Raw genomic sequence first — 14,620 nt, 5'->3', positions numbered from 1 at the left:
CCTAGCCCAGCTAAACTCAGGAGAGCACAGTGTGGGGCCAGATGTCCCCGGTGGACACCTGGGATTAACAGGAGGAGGCATCCCCCAGGGCTGGGCTGTCCCCAGGGGGCCGTATGAGCAGCACTTACCGATCCTCAAGGAGTGTGGACTGCAGGCGACCATCACGAGCCACGCGGGAAGCAGCACCAAAGGCGCCGAGACGCGGGGCATCTTCTATGAATCCTCATGGAGCCCTCTGCTGGTCTGGGCATGACATAACTCTGCGAGAGAGTGGGGAGGGGTGGGGAGCAGGTGAGTCCCGTGCCCCTGCTAGGTAGCCACCCACCCAGCCCAGCGACTAGAGCTAGTGCCCAGAGGGCCCCCGTGGAGAGGGCCCGCAAGCCCCACCAGAACCGCTGGTGGGAGAGCTCCAGGCCAGCTCCGGGCCTCTGTCCTTCCTCCCTGTCCCCAGGCCCACAGAAGCCTCAGGTTCTAACTCCATCCTGCTGATCAGATGGGGGGCACACGGGTGTAAAGGTGACTAAATGATGCGTGGGGCTCCACCGTTCTTAAATCTCTAACTGGGGATGAAAACCTTCATCCGCTCTTACACAGGAGCCATGAGCGAGCAGAGGAGGGAGGGGTAGCAAGGCGGTGCCACGGCCCTGGGACACACTACACGCACCGCTCGCTGGGGAGTGGAGTGGGGACGGCGCCGCGTTCGAGTCCTGCTCCTCCACACGCTAGTTAGGTGGCCTTCCTGAGGACTTCTCTTGGCCACCCAACTCCCTGTCCTCACGGGTAAGACTAGCAGGGCAACAGCCACATGGTAGAGCGGTCCTGCAGATCGAGATAACGCCGGACAAGCGGCCAGGCTAGACAACAACAGTCCCTCCCTGGCACACGCGGGAGAGGTCTGTTCTTAGCAAATGCTGAGGACAGAAGCACGCACACCAGGTCATCGGCTGGTTTCCACACCTGCTCTTGCTACCTGCTGAAAACCAATCCTTCTTGCGCCATCCTTCTTGCGCCAACCCCTCTTCCTCCAGAGGCAGGTGGGCCTCTGACGTCAGAACCAGAGCTAGAGAGGGACTGGGGCGGGGGGGGGGGGGGACCTCCCTGAGACCTCTCGGACACCCTGAGAACCGAGTCGATAGCCTGCCAGCTGCACCCCATCAGTGGGGTGAAGGTGGGGCCAGGAAACACCTGGCTATGCCAATCCCGGGTCACCCTGGGTTAGGAAAGTAGTATTAAAATGATTCTTCCTCCACCCCCTGGACAGACAACCCAATAGATAGATGGGCAAAAGACTAGAGCAGGTCTCCCACCAATAACTACATCCAAATGTCTCTTAACATTTGAAAAGGCGCTCAGCTTCACTGGGCATCAGGAAATGCAATTTCAAACCACAGTAAGATAACACTATGCACCCAGTGGAAGGACCTAAAAAAAGGACAGTATACGGAATGCTGGCAGGGATATGGAGCCCATGGAACTCTTGGACGGTGTCAACGCAAGTATAAGCTGACACGACTCTTGAAAAACTGGTCTTTATGCTCTTGAAATCCGGAGTTTTGCACTTACCCTAATGCCCCAGCCACCCCACAAGGAGTGTATTTTCAATAAAAATGCATGGATATGCTCGCCAGAGATGGATTAGAATGTTCATGGCAGCGCTCTCTGGATTCCTCCAAACTGGAAACTACCCAGATGGCCAGTAGCAGAATGGAGAAATACAGAGTACATTCGCGTGATGGAATGTAACGTGGACATGAAAATCAACAATCAACAACCACACGTAACCGTCCGGATGAATCTCATGAACGTGATTTGAGCAAAAGAAGCCAGGCACAGCACAGTACGTCCAATAGGATTCTTTTTATAAAAAGTAGGAAAACAGGGGCGCCTGGGTGGCTCGGTTGGTTAAGCATCCGACTTCGGTTCAGGTCATGAGCTCACGGTTCATGAGTTCAAGCCCGGCGTCGGGCTCTGTGCTGACAGCCCGGAACCTGGATCCTGCTTCGGATTCTGTGTTTCCCTCTGTCTGCCCCTCCCCTGCTTGCACTGTCTCTCTCTCTCTCAAAAATAAACTTTTTTTTTTTTTAAGTACAACTGTTAGAGGTCCAGCAAGTGGTTACCCTTGAGGGTGGGCGGTGACCGGATGGGAACAGGTGGGGTCTTTTGGGGGTGCTGGCGATGTCCCGTTTCTTACTCTAGGTGGTGGTTACACAAGTGTGTTCAGTTTGTGAAAACGGAGCTCTATACTTACGATTACGTTCACTTTTCTGTGTGTGTGTTACAGACCTCGGGTAAGTCTGTTTACCGACCTCCCCCTCCACCCCACACACACTCAATGTTCCAGCCACACCCAGCACTTGGCAGTTTCCTGTGCATACCTTGTTCGCTTTGCCTGATTCTCCTCTCCTGCACCCCTGCCCCTGGCCAGAATCCCGACCCTCTCTACGTACCCCTGCAGTGGCCTAGAGAGGCTTTGACAGAACGTCTCCCCATGGCTGCTGCCTCTATGTGCGCACACATGGGATCAGTGTGGGCTTCCTAAGGGCAAGGACAGCTGCCAGCGTGCTGTTATATCCCCAGAGTCCACTTTACACAGCAGACACACAGTTTGTACTTGTCCGATGGAAGGCCTCAAGCAATCACCCTGCTACTGGGAGTCAGAGGGAAATAAAGGTAAAGTTCAGAGGCAAAGACAGCTCTGCTTGTTGGCCAATCCGGCCCAGAATCTTTGTCCTTTAATTCATGGGTATTGGTGCAATGACAGATTACGGCAAATACCGTCTCAAGAAAAGCTTGACATTCTTACTCATTATGGATGAAGTTGATCGTTCGGTGATTGTCTCCCCAGTGCAATGCAAGCTCAAACAAAGGAGGGGGGGGGACGGGGCAGAAATCTTACTCCTCTGTCCTCAGGGCCCGGAACAGGGCCCGGCATATATTACAGCTGCCATAAATATTTGTTGAATGGGTAAATGAATAAACGGTCAAAGAGGAAAGAACTGTAAAAATCTGGTTAGGCTATATAAAAGCAATACTAACCATAATCATTTATGTCAAATGCTTTCCATTTATGCCCGATCAGCACGCCGCATGGTAATTATTATTCAGACTGCTAAATAGGTGTCAGATTAGCCTGTGTAAATTCTATTTGATGACACAACTACCCCCAGTTCGTGCGGGCCTGACTTCTGCCGTTCGTGGCAGAAGCCTAGCTAATTCTGGAGACCACGTGTGAGGACCACAATGTCTGAGGTCCCAGGCTCCTCTTCAGCCTCGACTGTATAACCCAGGGCACAAAGACGAGAAAACAATCTCCTCTCAAACCGTGCAGGAATAAAAAGAGCCATCGTGTTACATGACTGTAACGCTCACTGGTTTGCAAACTTCTTTCCGCAGTCTCTTTCTTATTTAACACACAGGACAAACTCTATCACAGGTGAGGAAGCTGAGCCCCAGAAAGGTGAAGTGCCCAGTTCAAGGTCACAGGGCGGCTATGAGGCAAAGCCAGGGCTGGCCAGGTCTCTGACTCCACTGGCTTTTCTTGTCTAGCCTAACCACTTATATACGAGCACAGGAAGATGAAGCTTTCAGATTCTTTACCAAAAAGCACAACGAAATTTCAGGTCTTGTTTTCATTTTAATGTTTAGATGAATCTGGTCTTAGAACCAAAGAGGGCAGCCGTTAACAACTAAAAATATTTTTAAAACATTTTTAAATGTTTATTTATTTTTGAGAGAGAGAGAGAAAGAGTGCAAGCAGGGGAGAGGCAGAGACAGAGGGAGACACAGAATCCAAAGCAGACTCCGGGCTCTGCACTGTCAGCACAGAGCCCGATGCAGGGCTCAAACTCACGGATCGCGAGATCATGACCCGAGCCAAAATCGGACGCTCAACTGACTGAGCCACCCAGTCCCCCCTCAACTAAAAATATGTTAGTTTTTTTTTTTTTTTTTAACATTTGAGAGACAGAGAAAGAGAGCATGAGCAGGGGAGGGGGAGAGAGAGAAAGAGAGGGAGACACAGAATCCGAAGCAGGCTCCAGGCTCTGAGCTGTTTGTTAGCACAGAGCCCAATGCAGGGCTCAGACTCTCGAACCGCGAGATCATGACCTGAGCTGAAGTCGGACGCTCAACCGACTGAGCCACCCACGCGCCCCAAAAACATTTAAATAATTTAGGGATAAAAAAGACATGATCCTGGAGATACTGCACCAAGGCCCGCTTCCCACTAACACTGTCCCTCCCTGGGGAATTTCTCCTCCTCCTGTGGCTCCTTACCACCTGCGTGGCGTGGCTTCTAAATCAGCATCCCATGCCCAGCGCTCTGCTGAATGCACAATACAGCTGCCTCCTGAAATTTCACCGGTGTTGCAGAGCACTTGAAACGCTCCCCGTCCCAGGCGAAAGGTATCCTCTCCACCACGCACACCACCTGCTTCTCCTATATCTTCCTTCTTTGTAGGCGGCACCACACCCCACTCATCACCCAAGCCAGAAAGCTGAGAGACGCCCCAGATTGCTCCTTCCCCACACCCCATTCTGAGCAGTCACTACTTGCCGACAACTCTGCCTCCGTGACCTTCTCTGCATCACCATGGACTCCCACGCTCCCCCCATCCGGATATTCTACGGCAGGGACCCAGACCTTGGCAATAGCAGCCTTCCTGGCCTCCTTCCCTCGGGTCTTTCCCTCCCTGGGTGGCTCCCCATTCGGCTGGGGGTGGGGATTCTTACTAAAACGCAAACATGATCATGACACATCCAGGCCCAGTCTCCCCGAGCTCTCCGCTGCCTCAGGGATCCAAGGCAAACTCCTCACTCCAACAGGCAAGCCCTTCGTGACCTGGCTCCCGCTCACCTGTCCCTACCGCGCCCCCACTGCACCTGACACTCTAGCAGAGCCTGAGCCCCGACTTCTCAAACATGTCACCTCTGTGCCAGTTTCCACACCGGATATGGCCTCCACCCGTGGTGGCCTGGGTTTCTATAGGCTAAACTGCATTCTCTCCCCTCTCTGTTTTTCTGTGATCCCTTCCCCATATGCTGCCACCAAGCCTGGAACATTCCTCATCAGGGCACACAACCTGCTACGAGGATGCTATCTTCCCACAGAACCAGCAGCAGTGATGGCAGGGACTGTGACAAGCACCTAGCATGCTACCTGGCACATAGCAGGTGCTCAACTAACATTGGTCAAATGAATAAATGGACAGATGACATCAAAAAGGCATTTGCTGGAGCGGGCAGCTGGCTGGCTCAGTCAGTAGAGCATCTAACTCTTGGTCTTGGGGTCATGAGTTCGAGCCTCACGTTGGCGACAGTTTACTTAAAAAAATAATAACAAAGGAGGCATTTTTTAAAAAGGCATTTGCTGAGTTTACACCAACATGAACTAAATTCCCGGTTTGACTCGTACATTTTGTACATTTGCTGCGGTTAAAACCAACAACCTACGCAGACATCACGGTATAGATCCGGGCAAAGAGTAATCACAGCATGGGGAGGGAAACAAGCATTTACTGCTCTTTTCGGGCAGAATTTAAGTTCGAAGCAGGTATCTAAGTATGGCTTCGGATCTCCCAGGGTCTCTGACAGTCCTCACCTGAATAGAGCCGGGCCTCACTAAGGTACTTTTGGGAACCTAGAAGGCAGAGAATCTAAACAAAGCCCTTTGCTGTGTCACTGAGGGCATGGTTCTAGACAACATGGGTAGTCTGCCCATCGGGCCACACCTGGATGGAAGCCAGGCTGGTTTTGGCTCTGAACCTCACTGAGGGAACACTCCCCCAAGTAGTTGACTCCCCCTTCAAAGCCCACCTCCTCATCGGTTTACATGGGGGCAGCAATGCCTACCTCACAGGGTGATGAGCACCAGGAGAGCAGGGAACACGTTGGAATTTTCCACCTGTGTCTCCAATGCCTCGCACAGGCTGGCACATAGTAGGCACTCAAAAAATATCTGTGGAAATAATGAAAGAATCCAGTCAGCTAATGCATGTGGAAAAGGCTCTGTCAGCATGGAGTGTTCCCGTGTGACTTACATTTGGAGCCCTTGCCCACAAGGAACTCCCAATCTAGACCCAATTTCTCCACGGCACAGGCTCCCCTGTGACCCTCCAGCTCTCACCGTCCACCGTGGCAGGTAGCGCCTGATGGCAGGCACACTGCCCCATGAGTGCTGGGAAGACGTGCTACATACAGCCCCACCTCTGCTCTACCATTTACCGACCCAAGATGTTTCCTCATCCAAATACCAAAAAGCAGACGTCACCACTTCTTCTGAAAGGAGAACCTAATTTCCATTTTTTTAGAATCTCAGGACTGGTCAGCTTCCTCAAGCCAGAGGATTCCTTGATGTCTCCAGACATCTCTGACTGCCCCCCTTCCATGCTTTTATATATATATATTATTTTAAGTGTTTATTTTTGAGACAGAGAGAGACAGAGCGTGAACGGGGGAGGGTCAGAGAGAGGGAGACACAGAATCTGAAACAGGCTCCAGGCTCTGAGCTGTCAGCACAGAGCCCGACGCGGGGCTCCAACTCACGGAGTGCGAGATCTGACCTGAGCCGATGTCGGGTGCTTAACCGACGAGCCACCCAGGCGCCCCCTATGCTTATATATTTTTTTTTTAATTTTTAAGTTTATTTATTTTGAGGGGCAAGAAGGGGGGAGAGGGGCAGAGAGAGAGAGAGGGAGAGAGAGAATCCCAAGCGGGCACCACACTGTCCGCGCGGAGCCCGATGTGGGGCTTGAACTCAGGAGCCGCAAGATCATGACCTGAGCCGACGTCAAGAGTTGGTTGCTTAATCGACTGAGCTACCCAGGAGCCCCCATGCTTGTATTTTGAATGCACACTCTTATTCACTGCGACGCCTTCTCCCTCTTACTCACTGCGACGCCTCCAGCACCTGGGACAGCGCCTGGCGCAATGGCTGCAAATACACCTCATGAAATGGGTGAATGAATGGGCGAGCGGCTCTTTAACTCTACGCTTACTGATGCCCTCTCTCTCCATCACCAGACTGTGATGGGATGCAAGGGAACATCCCTTTTGGGTATCTTTCTGACACACCTGCCATGTTGCCTATACCGAGGAGAAGCTTAGTAGGTGTGCCTGTAGATCCCCAAGAGTGTCAGTTCGTACTCACAGACCGCACAGACTGCCCATGGCTCACGGTGTTCAGGCAGCGAGCACGCCGTCTGGACCCCCCTGGCCCAGTTGTGCTAAATGGCCTCTCCTCTCCCGATTTGTCAGCAGTCCCTCTGCTGGTCTCTCTCTCGTCCTCACGGGCCGGTTACACTATTAATCGTGATTTTCCAGGGTGGGTCCGAGAGGAGGCTGACAGCAACCAGATGGTGTTTGGTGGCAGGGAGGACAGAGGAAATCAGAGGGGCAGCCAGATTAATTACAGGTTTCCTCTCATGTGTGGGCAACAAGATCTTGATTACTCCTCATCATGCTCCAGGCTCCTCAAGACAAATGGATGTGGGTTTCTCTGCTCTTCTGACCCCCCCCCCCCTCCCCCGGCTGGGAGAAACTCCCAGCAGCAGCCAACAGCGTGGACAGAGTGTGTAGGGAGGCAGGATAGCAGGGTGGCCAGGACAGGGGAGTGGAGCCCCCCCACCCCCAGGCCCCATGGCCTCCTTAAGGGAGAATCAACCTTCAAGACCTGATACAGTTGGGCAGCACGTATAAGTATTCTGTGTCCCTGGCAAGTAGCATGACACCAGGACACCAGGACATAGGTCTGTCCCAGGAGGCAGGGACCTGGGTGCTCACTGGCTCTGGGAGATAGCTCTCCGGGCCTCAGTTTCTCATTCTGTAAAATGAGGGAATTGGAGTCAACGATCTCTAAGTTCTTTTAAGTTGTGCCATTCCGCAGTTCTAGGAATTACACTCCGCGGTAATATGTGCTGAGTATTTACTTCCTCTGTGCAAAGTACTATTTCAGATCCACTGCTCCTCAGAAGAGCCCTGTGAGGCAGATACTCTCGTTCTCTCCACCTGCAGACATGGAAACCAAAGTGGGGAGGCTGAGTGAGATCTACTAAGGTAACTCGCCTGGCCAACGGGAGCCCCAGGCCACCAGCTCCAGGACCTAGTCCTACTATCCTCTACACGTGCCTTCTCTCCTATCCCAAACCTGGCACACAGTTGATACTTGAGGAAATACTGCAAGTGATGATAATGATTATCATGATGTTGGAGAAGGGGAGTCGAATCCAAGGAGATCTAGGGCCCATCTGCACATTTTTCAAATCAGGGGACACAAGCAACAGAAAAATGAGTCTGAGTGTGTCCCCTGGCAACACGATCGGTCCAGGTGTCCTCAGTTTTTACCATTTACCATCAGGAGATGCTCCCAGGATTTTGTGATGAGACTGTGCCAGGTTAGCCAAAGGTGGCTTGTGTCGCCCTGAGAGTTGGACCTGGCCTGACTCAGCAAGATAAAATACAGAGCCGTGGCTGGCCCAGCCCAGGCCTGATGTCAGGGGAGGACATTTAGGGAGGACAGCAACCCCAGGTATCGGCTAGTACTCAGGACGTGTGACAAGGGACGGCTGTCCCCAATTCTTGGACACAAATGAGCAAGACATGGTGAACAACCAGTCTCTTTTCCCCGCCAAGCCGCCTCCTGTGTAGGTATCAGACTGATGCCCTCAATCCACTTCTAAACAACTGCCTCTTACCAGGGACCAAAACAGACGTCCCTGACTTCCATTCCCGGATGCCACTATGTGTCCTTAAGCTGGTTACTCAACCTCTGAGAGCTTCATTTCCACAAACGTAAACCAAGGGCAATCGGACCTCCCTCGAAAAGCTATTGAACTAGTACGGCCATCAGTCAACGTGAACCTCCCTTCTTTCCTCTTTCCACCCGCATTCCGGGCTCCCTCCGGCCCCGTACACAGGTACCCTGGACCACACCTGCATCCTCTCCCAACAAGATGGGCTCCCACGCCTCTTGCCACTGCGGGGCGGGGGGGGGGGGGGTAAGAACCTGCCAAATGCTACTCCAAGCCAACCCCATACCACAAGCTTTCCCTGAAGAAGTTAGTCTTCCTTCCTCGCTCAGACTCAGCCTAGCAGAGGAAAAAGATCAGGGACTGGCGGTGGAGAGCTGACTTTGGCCCCATCTCTTAACCTCTCTTCTGTAAAGTGGGGAAATTCTACTCCTACCACCCCCCTTATAGCGTTGCCAAGAGGACCAAATGAGTGAATGAGCAGAGCGCTACTTTGCAGGTGAGTGAAATGCTTTCTAAGCAAAACGGTGCGCATATCGCTCCTTTCCGGTAGCCTGGCCAAGGTGTATAAATACGCTTAATACCGCTACAGGATTTATACTTTATTCATTCAACAGAATATTTCCACTGAGTATCTACCAGCAGGCATTGTCCAGGCCCTGGGGCTTACAGTCAGAGGAGGAATATTAATCCCACAGCCAGGGTACAGGTGCCACAAGTACAGACAATGAAGGAAAAGTGCAGGACGCTACAGAGTGTGTGACAGGGGGACCTCATGTGGCAGGAAGGGAAGGCTTCCCTGAGGACAGGATGTTCGACCTGAGTTAGCCAGGTCTCTCAACGGGGACCGAAGGAGCAGGGAGAAGGAGATCCCAGACAGAGGAATGACACGGAGGAGACTCGGACCGCTGGTGGAGGCCAGCGCAGTGTGTTTGGGAAATGGCAGGGGCGGGGCGCCTGGGTGGCTCAGTCGGTTAAGCCAGGCCAGGATCTCGAGGTCCGTGAGTTCGAGCCCCGCGTCGGGCTCTGTGCTGACAGCTCAGAGCCTGGAGCCTGTTTCCAATTCTGTGTCTCCCTCTCTCTGACCCTCCCCCATTCATGCTCTGTCTCTCTCTGTCTCAAAAATGAATAAACGTTAAAAAAAAAAAATTTAAAAAAAGGAAATGGCAGGGGATTCGTAAGGCTAGAAAACAAACATCTCCGTGTATCTGTTGTGTTTACGTTCAGTCTCCCTCATCAGGCGCCCCCAGGTCCCGGATATGGCTCTGCATCTAATGCCGGCTGCCTCCATGAACCTCGTACGGGCCCTAGCTTCCTTCACAGGCAAGGTGAGGAGGCCATAGCATATGGATCTCTTTCCCGGTGCAAAGGACATGGCTACCGGGGAGAAGACGGGGAGTTAATCACCCGCCTTAGTGAGCCAGGAAGAGGATCCAGGGGTCGGATATGAAGGGCAAGACTGGCTCTGGATGGTGAAAAATGTCCCTGGCATTTATCTGAGGCCACTAGGCTGGGCCCTGGGGGAGACGAGCTCCTAGCAGAGACCACGTGAGCCGAGGCTTTGAAATAAAATTGCCCAGAGCCGGAGCCGTTGGTAACACATTTAGAGCAGAGAGACCTTGCAAGAGTGTCCACAGAGGAATAGAGAGTGAGCAGGGGACAAGGCAGTTGCAGAGAGAAGCTGCTTTTTCAGGACAGCATTTTAATTACCTGCAGATAAACACAGCTCTCCCTCTCCTGCTGTCTGGGTGTCTGGGAGGAGAGGGGCTATCCTGGAGAGGCTTGTCGGCACTGCAACCTTGCATGCGGAGATCTGAGATCTGGAAAGGGCAGGCCGTGCAGCCTGGGAGAAGAGAAGGCTAGGCTGGGTGGGAGCTGCCTGACGCGGGGAGGGGAGGTGCATCAGAATTTAACCATCCGAAGCCAGAGCTGGGTTATTATAGACTCACAGGTGATGGTAAGCAGACACTGTCCCAGCTCCACTGAGGTTAAAGCCAGAGGAAAGTGCTCTGATGTTAGTGACAAAGAAGCAAGCCCGGACCTGAGAAGCTGCTGGGTCCCAGACACAGAGCTGTCCCTTGGCCTGGCCCCACCACGCCCAAGTAGAGACCTCATTGCGTCTGTCCTGTCCACAGTCATGTGCATACCAGTCGTTTCGGTGTCTCTGACACCATCGGCAGAAAGTAAGGTCCTGTCATCTTTTCCTAAGACCTAGCCAGAACAGGGGACAAAGCAGCTGTCCCTAGGTGTATTCATTCCTTGGGGAAGCCTGGAACATTCCCCTTGTACTCCCAGGGGTACGGGAGGAGTCAGGGTGAGGAGGATAAGGAAGCTAGATATTGTAAAATAAAGGTGCACCAAAAAGTAAGGGGTGTCCCCTTCAAGAGGCAAAGCAATTGGGCTTATTGTGTGGGTGTCACGCAAGCTGAGTACAATCTCTGGGAATCACCTAAGAGCCCGTGCAGGGTCCATCTACCCCTTCCTTGCCCTCCAGCTCCGTTACATTGATGGCCTTCTCCTGGCACCAGGCTCCGTGAGAGGCAGAGAACAGTCACTGGCTGCTGGCCAGTTGCCCCCTGGAGAGGGTTCTAGAACTGCAGTCAGGGTAGGAAGGGAGACTTGCTTTTCATTCTGAAGTGTTCTCTACTGTGTGCGTGTTCAGAGATTGGATTGCTTTTTCAATGAAGAAATCTAGTGAATAATTTAAAAAACAATAAAGAATCCCAACTTTCTCAATGACTGGCTCTCAGGTGGGCATGTTGCTTACGTCCCTGAGCCTGGGTCCCCTCCTCTGTACAGTGAGGCGAAGAACACCTCAGGCTCAAGTGCTCAGTGACTGACTGCTGGGCCTGCCCAGGTCCCTCGCGGCCTCTCTGGGCCACTTGTCACCAGCTACCAGAAGAGCAGGTGTGGCTGTTCTGAGCTGGCCCTGGAGCCTGATCCAAGGACACACTCCCGTCCCAGTCACACTCCAGGCCAAACGCTCACCTCCCCTCTGCTCCCCCCACCCCTGCCAGCTACCGCCCACCATCCCAGTCTACCTGCAGCCTCAGCGCTCACCTCTGAGCACCCCATACTCGCACGAGCTCTAGTTCTTGGCTGGATCCCAAGCCCTGGGCAAAAGGAAGGCCTTCCCCTGAAAGGAGACCCTGATTGGGGGTGCCGCTGTGTTCAGCTAGTCTCTGTGGGGGTCAGGAATGCAGAGGGCATCCTCTCCAGCGGCTGCCCTGGGCTTCTGCCTTTGTCCCACGCCACAGAAGAGAGCACAGCTCTCATTCAGCCTGCTGATGTCCCATCACCTTCCCTGTGCCATGACCTAGAAGAAGTCACGGAATCTCCAGGCACACGACACAAGTCTGTGGGTTGGAAGTCCGAGGGCATACACAGTCTCAGAGCGGCTTCAGGGAAATATGACTTCCTTAGCTAAGCAGGGGAGCTGTCCCCACACTCAATACCCCCCGCCCAGGGACCGTGGTAAAACGGGCACATAACCAGGGGAGCCCAGCTCCAGCTGCCAGAAGGGGAGAGAAAGGCAGCCAATGAGGCTGCCCCCTGGGCGGGGCTAAACGCCGCACACTCAGTGATGTGCTGGGCAGTCACGGGCCATCGGACCTCTCGGATGTGCGGTCTGTCCTCAAGGAGCTCACTGAGAAGTATGAGGTCATAAGCAGCACACTGGTGAATGCAGGATGCAGGGCAGTAATGAAGCGGCTTCCCCAAGGCAGGGCAGCCTTCGCCGCCAAATGGGGAAGAAGAGCTGGGAAGACAGAGGCAGAAAGCATCCCTGGGCCTGGACAGGTGAGCACGATTCTTGGACAGTGTGGGCACACGCTGAGCCTTGAGGCACATGCTGCTTAGGAAAGGAGACCTTCCAGCACGTGCCAGGAAAAGCAAAGGACAGTGTCCAAAGGACAGTGACTAACCAACTTGGCAGAAGCACGCTATCCAGAGAAAGGTAAGTGTCGGGGTCAGATTCTAGAAGGCCTCGAACACCAAGGTTAAGGAGCTTGGACTTTATCCTCCAGGCAATAATGAACCACCGAAAGTTTCTGGGCAAGGGAGGGCCAATACTGGAGTTGTGCTTTTTAAGGAAATCAACGTGACCAAGGTGTGCCAGATGGCCTGGACAGCAGGGAGGTCGGTGGGTGGGCACTTAGCCACGTGTGAGGGGCTGTGAATGGGGGGCGAGTCGTCCCTGAAGGGAACTGACCCCGCACTGCCTGAACATTAGGGTACTAGATTTTCCCACAAACTGGAAATCAAAGCTTCTGGGCCACCGAGTTTTGGGTAGGAACATAGACTTCATGGATCTCCAAGGAAAGCAGAGCTCGCTCGAGGCAGCTCCAGAGTTGTGGCCTCAGCAGGACATGGAATCATCAAACATTTGGCAGAGACTGGATAGGGCCCAAATGAGAGTGACCGGGGTCAGGAGGACCTGGGGTCAGGAGGCCCGTGTTCAAACCTGGCTTTGCCACTGTTCCCTGCAGGACCGTGGTGTCCCGGGTCCTGAAGTCTCTTTGCCCCTCAGTGTCCCATAAAATAGCAGACAGTGTGACATGCCCTATGTCACAGGGTGGCCCCAAAACGTTTTCATAACACGTAATCAGAAAGTCGGGAAGATCTCCTTCTAAACTGATCTCCCTGGTTGGTTTCTGCTTACCTCCTCCGTCCCCACCCCCAACATTTTATTCTCTGTCTTTTGTTCTAGAATACACGCTTGACTCCCCGTCTCTCAGATTGATCGAACAGATGAATGATTTACCATTGTTTCCTCCAAAACACCTAAGACAAGGTTTTCCACCTAGTTAGAGCTCAATGAATGTATGATTAATTAATAAAAGTGAACCTACAGAGGATGTTTTAATCCTATCCGTCACCCCCCCCCCCGCCCCCACCACCACCCTCCACTCAGTGACTCATCTTAGTAACAATGCTAGGGAAAAAAAATAATTAGGATGGCAAGCTGGGAGATCTCCCCCCTGCCCCCCATCTCCATCCACAAAACTCTACATAATTCCTCCCAGAGGAAGGCAGGACAAGGCAGGGGTTAGGAGCACAAACTCTGTGTCCACTTCAGACCATTCTCCGAGCCGGGGCTCTGTTTCTTACTAGCAACGACCCTGGGAAAGTGGGTAGCCTCCCCCAAACCTCATCTTCCCTGCCCACAAAATGGAGAAGACGTGAGACGTTCCTAAGGCGGCTTTCAAAGATTCGCTGTGATCTTAGTAGTGTTGGTACCGAGCTTCCCGAGAGCTGTTACTATGTTATTGTGACTATTGCTGTTATCGTCCCGAGCCAAATCACCGTGATTTGAGGGGACTGGTATTCGGGTACAGATTTCCCGTTAGTGTGGAGGACTGGGAGCGCTCTGTGACTGCCAATACATCAAGCTTCTCGTAGTTCTCAACTGGAGAAAGCACCTCAGGTTGAGCTTTGAAATGCCTCGACCCCCAAGCCAATCTCACATCCTGCTATCAAGTGGCATCTGGGGCTGGGGGGCACTGAGTGGATCAGTGGCCCTTATGGCGCTAACCCAGCGTTAATGGTGCAAGTGAATTACAAACAAGGCCCACCTGCTGTGCTCAGCAACAAAACCCGGCAGGAGGGTAATTGTCCGGAACTTGAGCACAGGGGGACACAGCAGGCAGGGAACACATTAAACATGGGGAGGAACGACGACTTCCCAACACTTTCCTTCTCCATACAGACCCAAGGAGAAGCCAGCGGGCAAGGGGACGCGAAGCCAGCAGGCGCCAGATGGGGAACGCTCCAGAACTGCAAAAGAAAGTTCTCCCAGCAGACCACAGCTGGCTGTCCAGGCCAGCACCTCCACAGATCCGAGAGCAAGGGAAGAACACCCAGCTCCACATAGCCTG

The 14,620-nt window shown here is 53.0% G+C and overlaps 1 protein-coding gene across 1 annotated transcript in view; it reads right to left on the bottom strand.

Annotated features, from left to right (window-relative positions):
- GRIK4 (glutamate ionotropic receptor kainate type subunit 4) overlaps nucleotides 1–210 on the bottom strand; it is a 299,620-nt gene extending 299,410 nt beyond the window's left edge. The window contains exon 1 of the mRNA XM_047071432.1: nucleotides 129–210. Within this exon, the coding sequence (XP_046927388.1) occupies nucleotides 129–210 (82 nt within the window). The remainder of the gene's footprint in view (nucleotides 1–128) is intronic.
- Between the last annotated feature and the right edge of the window lie 14,410 nt (nucleotides 211–14,620).

This window comes from Lynx rufus, unplaced genomic scaffold (genome assembly GCF_022079265.1).
Source record: "Lynx rufus isolate CCGP_SWC_20201006 ecotype Redwood Valley unplaced genomic scaffold, mLynRuf1.p SCAF_9, whole genome shotgun sequence".
In the NCBI taxonomy this organism is placed as follows: domain Eukaryota; kingdom Metazoa; phylum Chordata; class Mammalia; order Carnivora; family Felidae; genus Lynx; species Lynx rufus.
The sequence above is the reverse complement of the archived record's forward strand: the minus strand, read 5'-3'. Positions and strand labels throughout refer to the sequence as shown.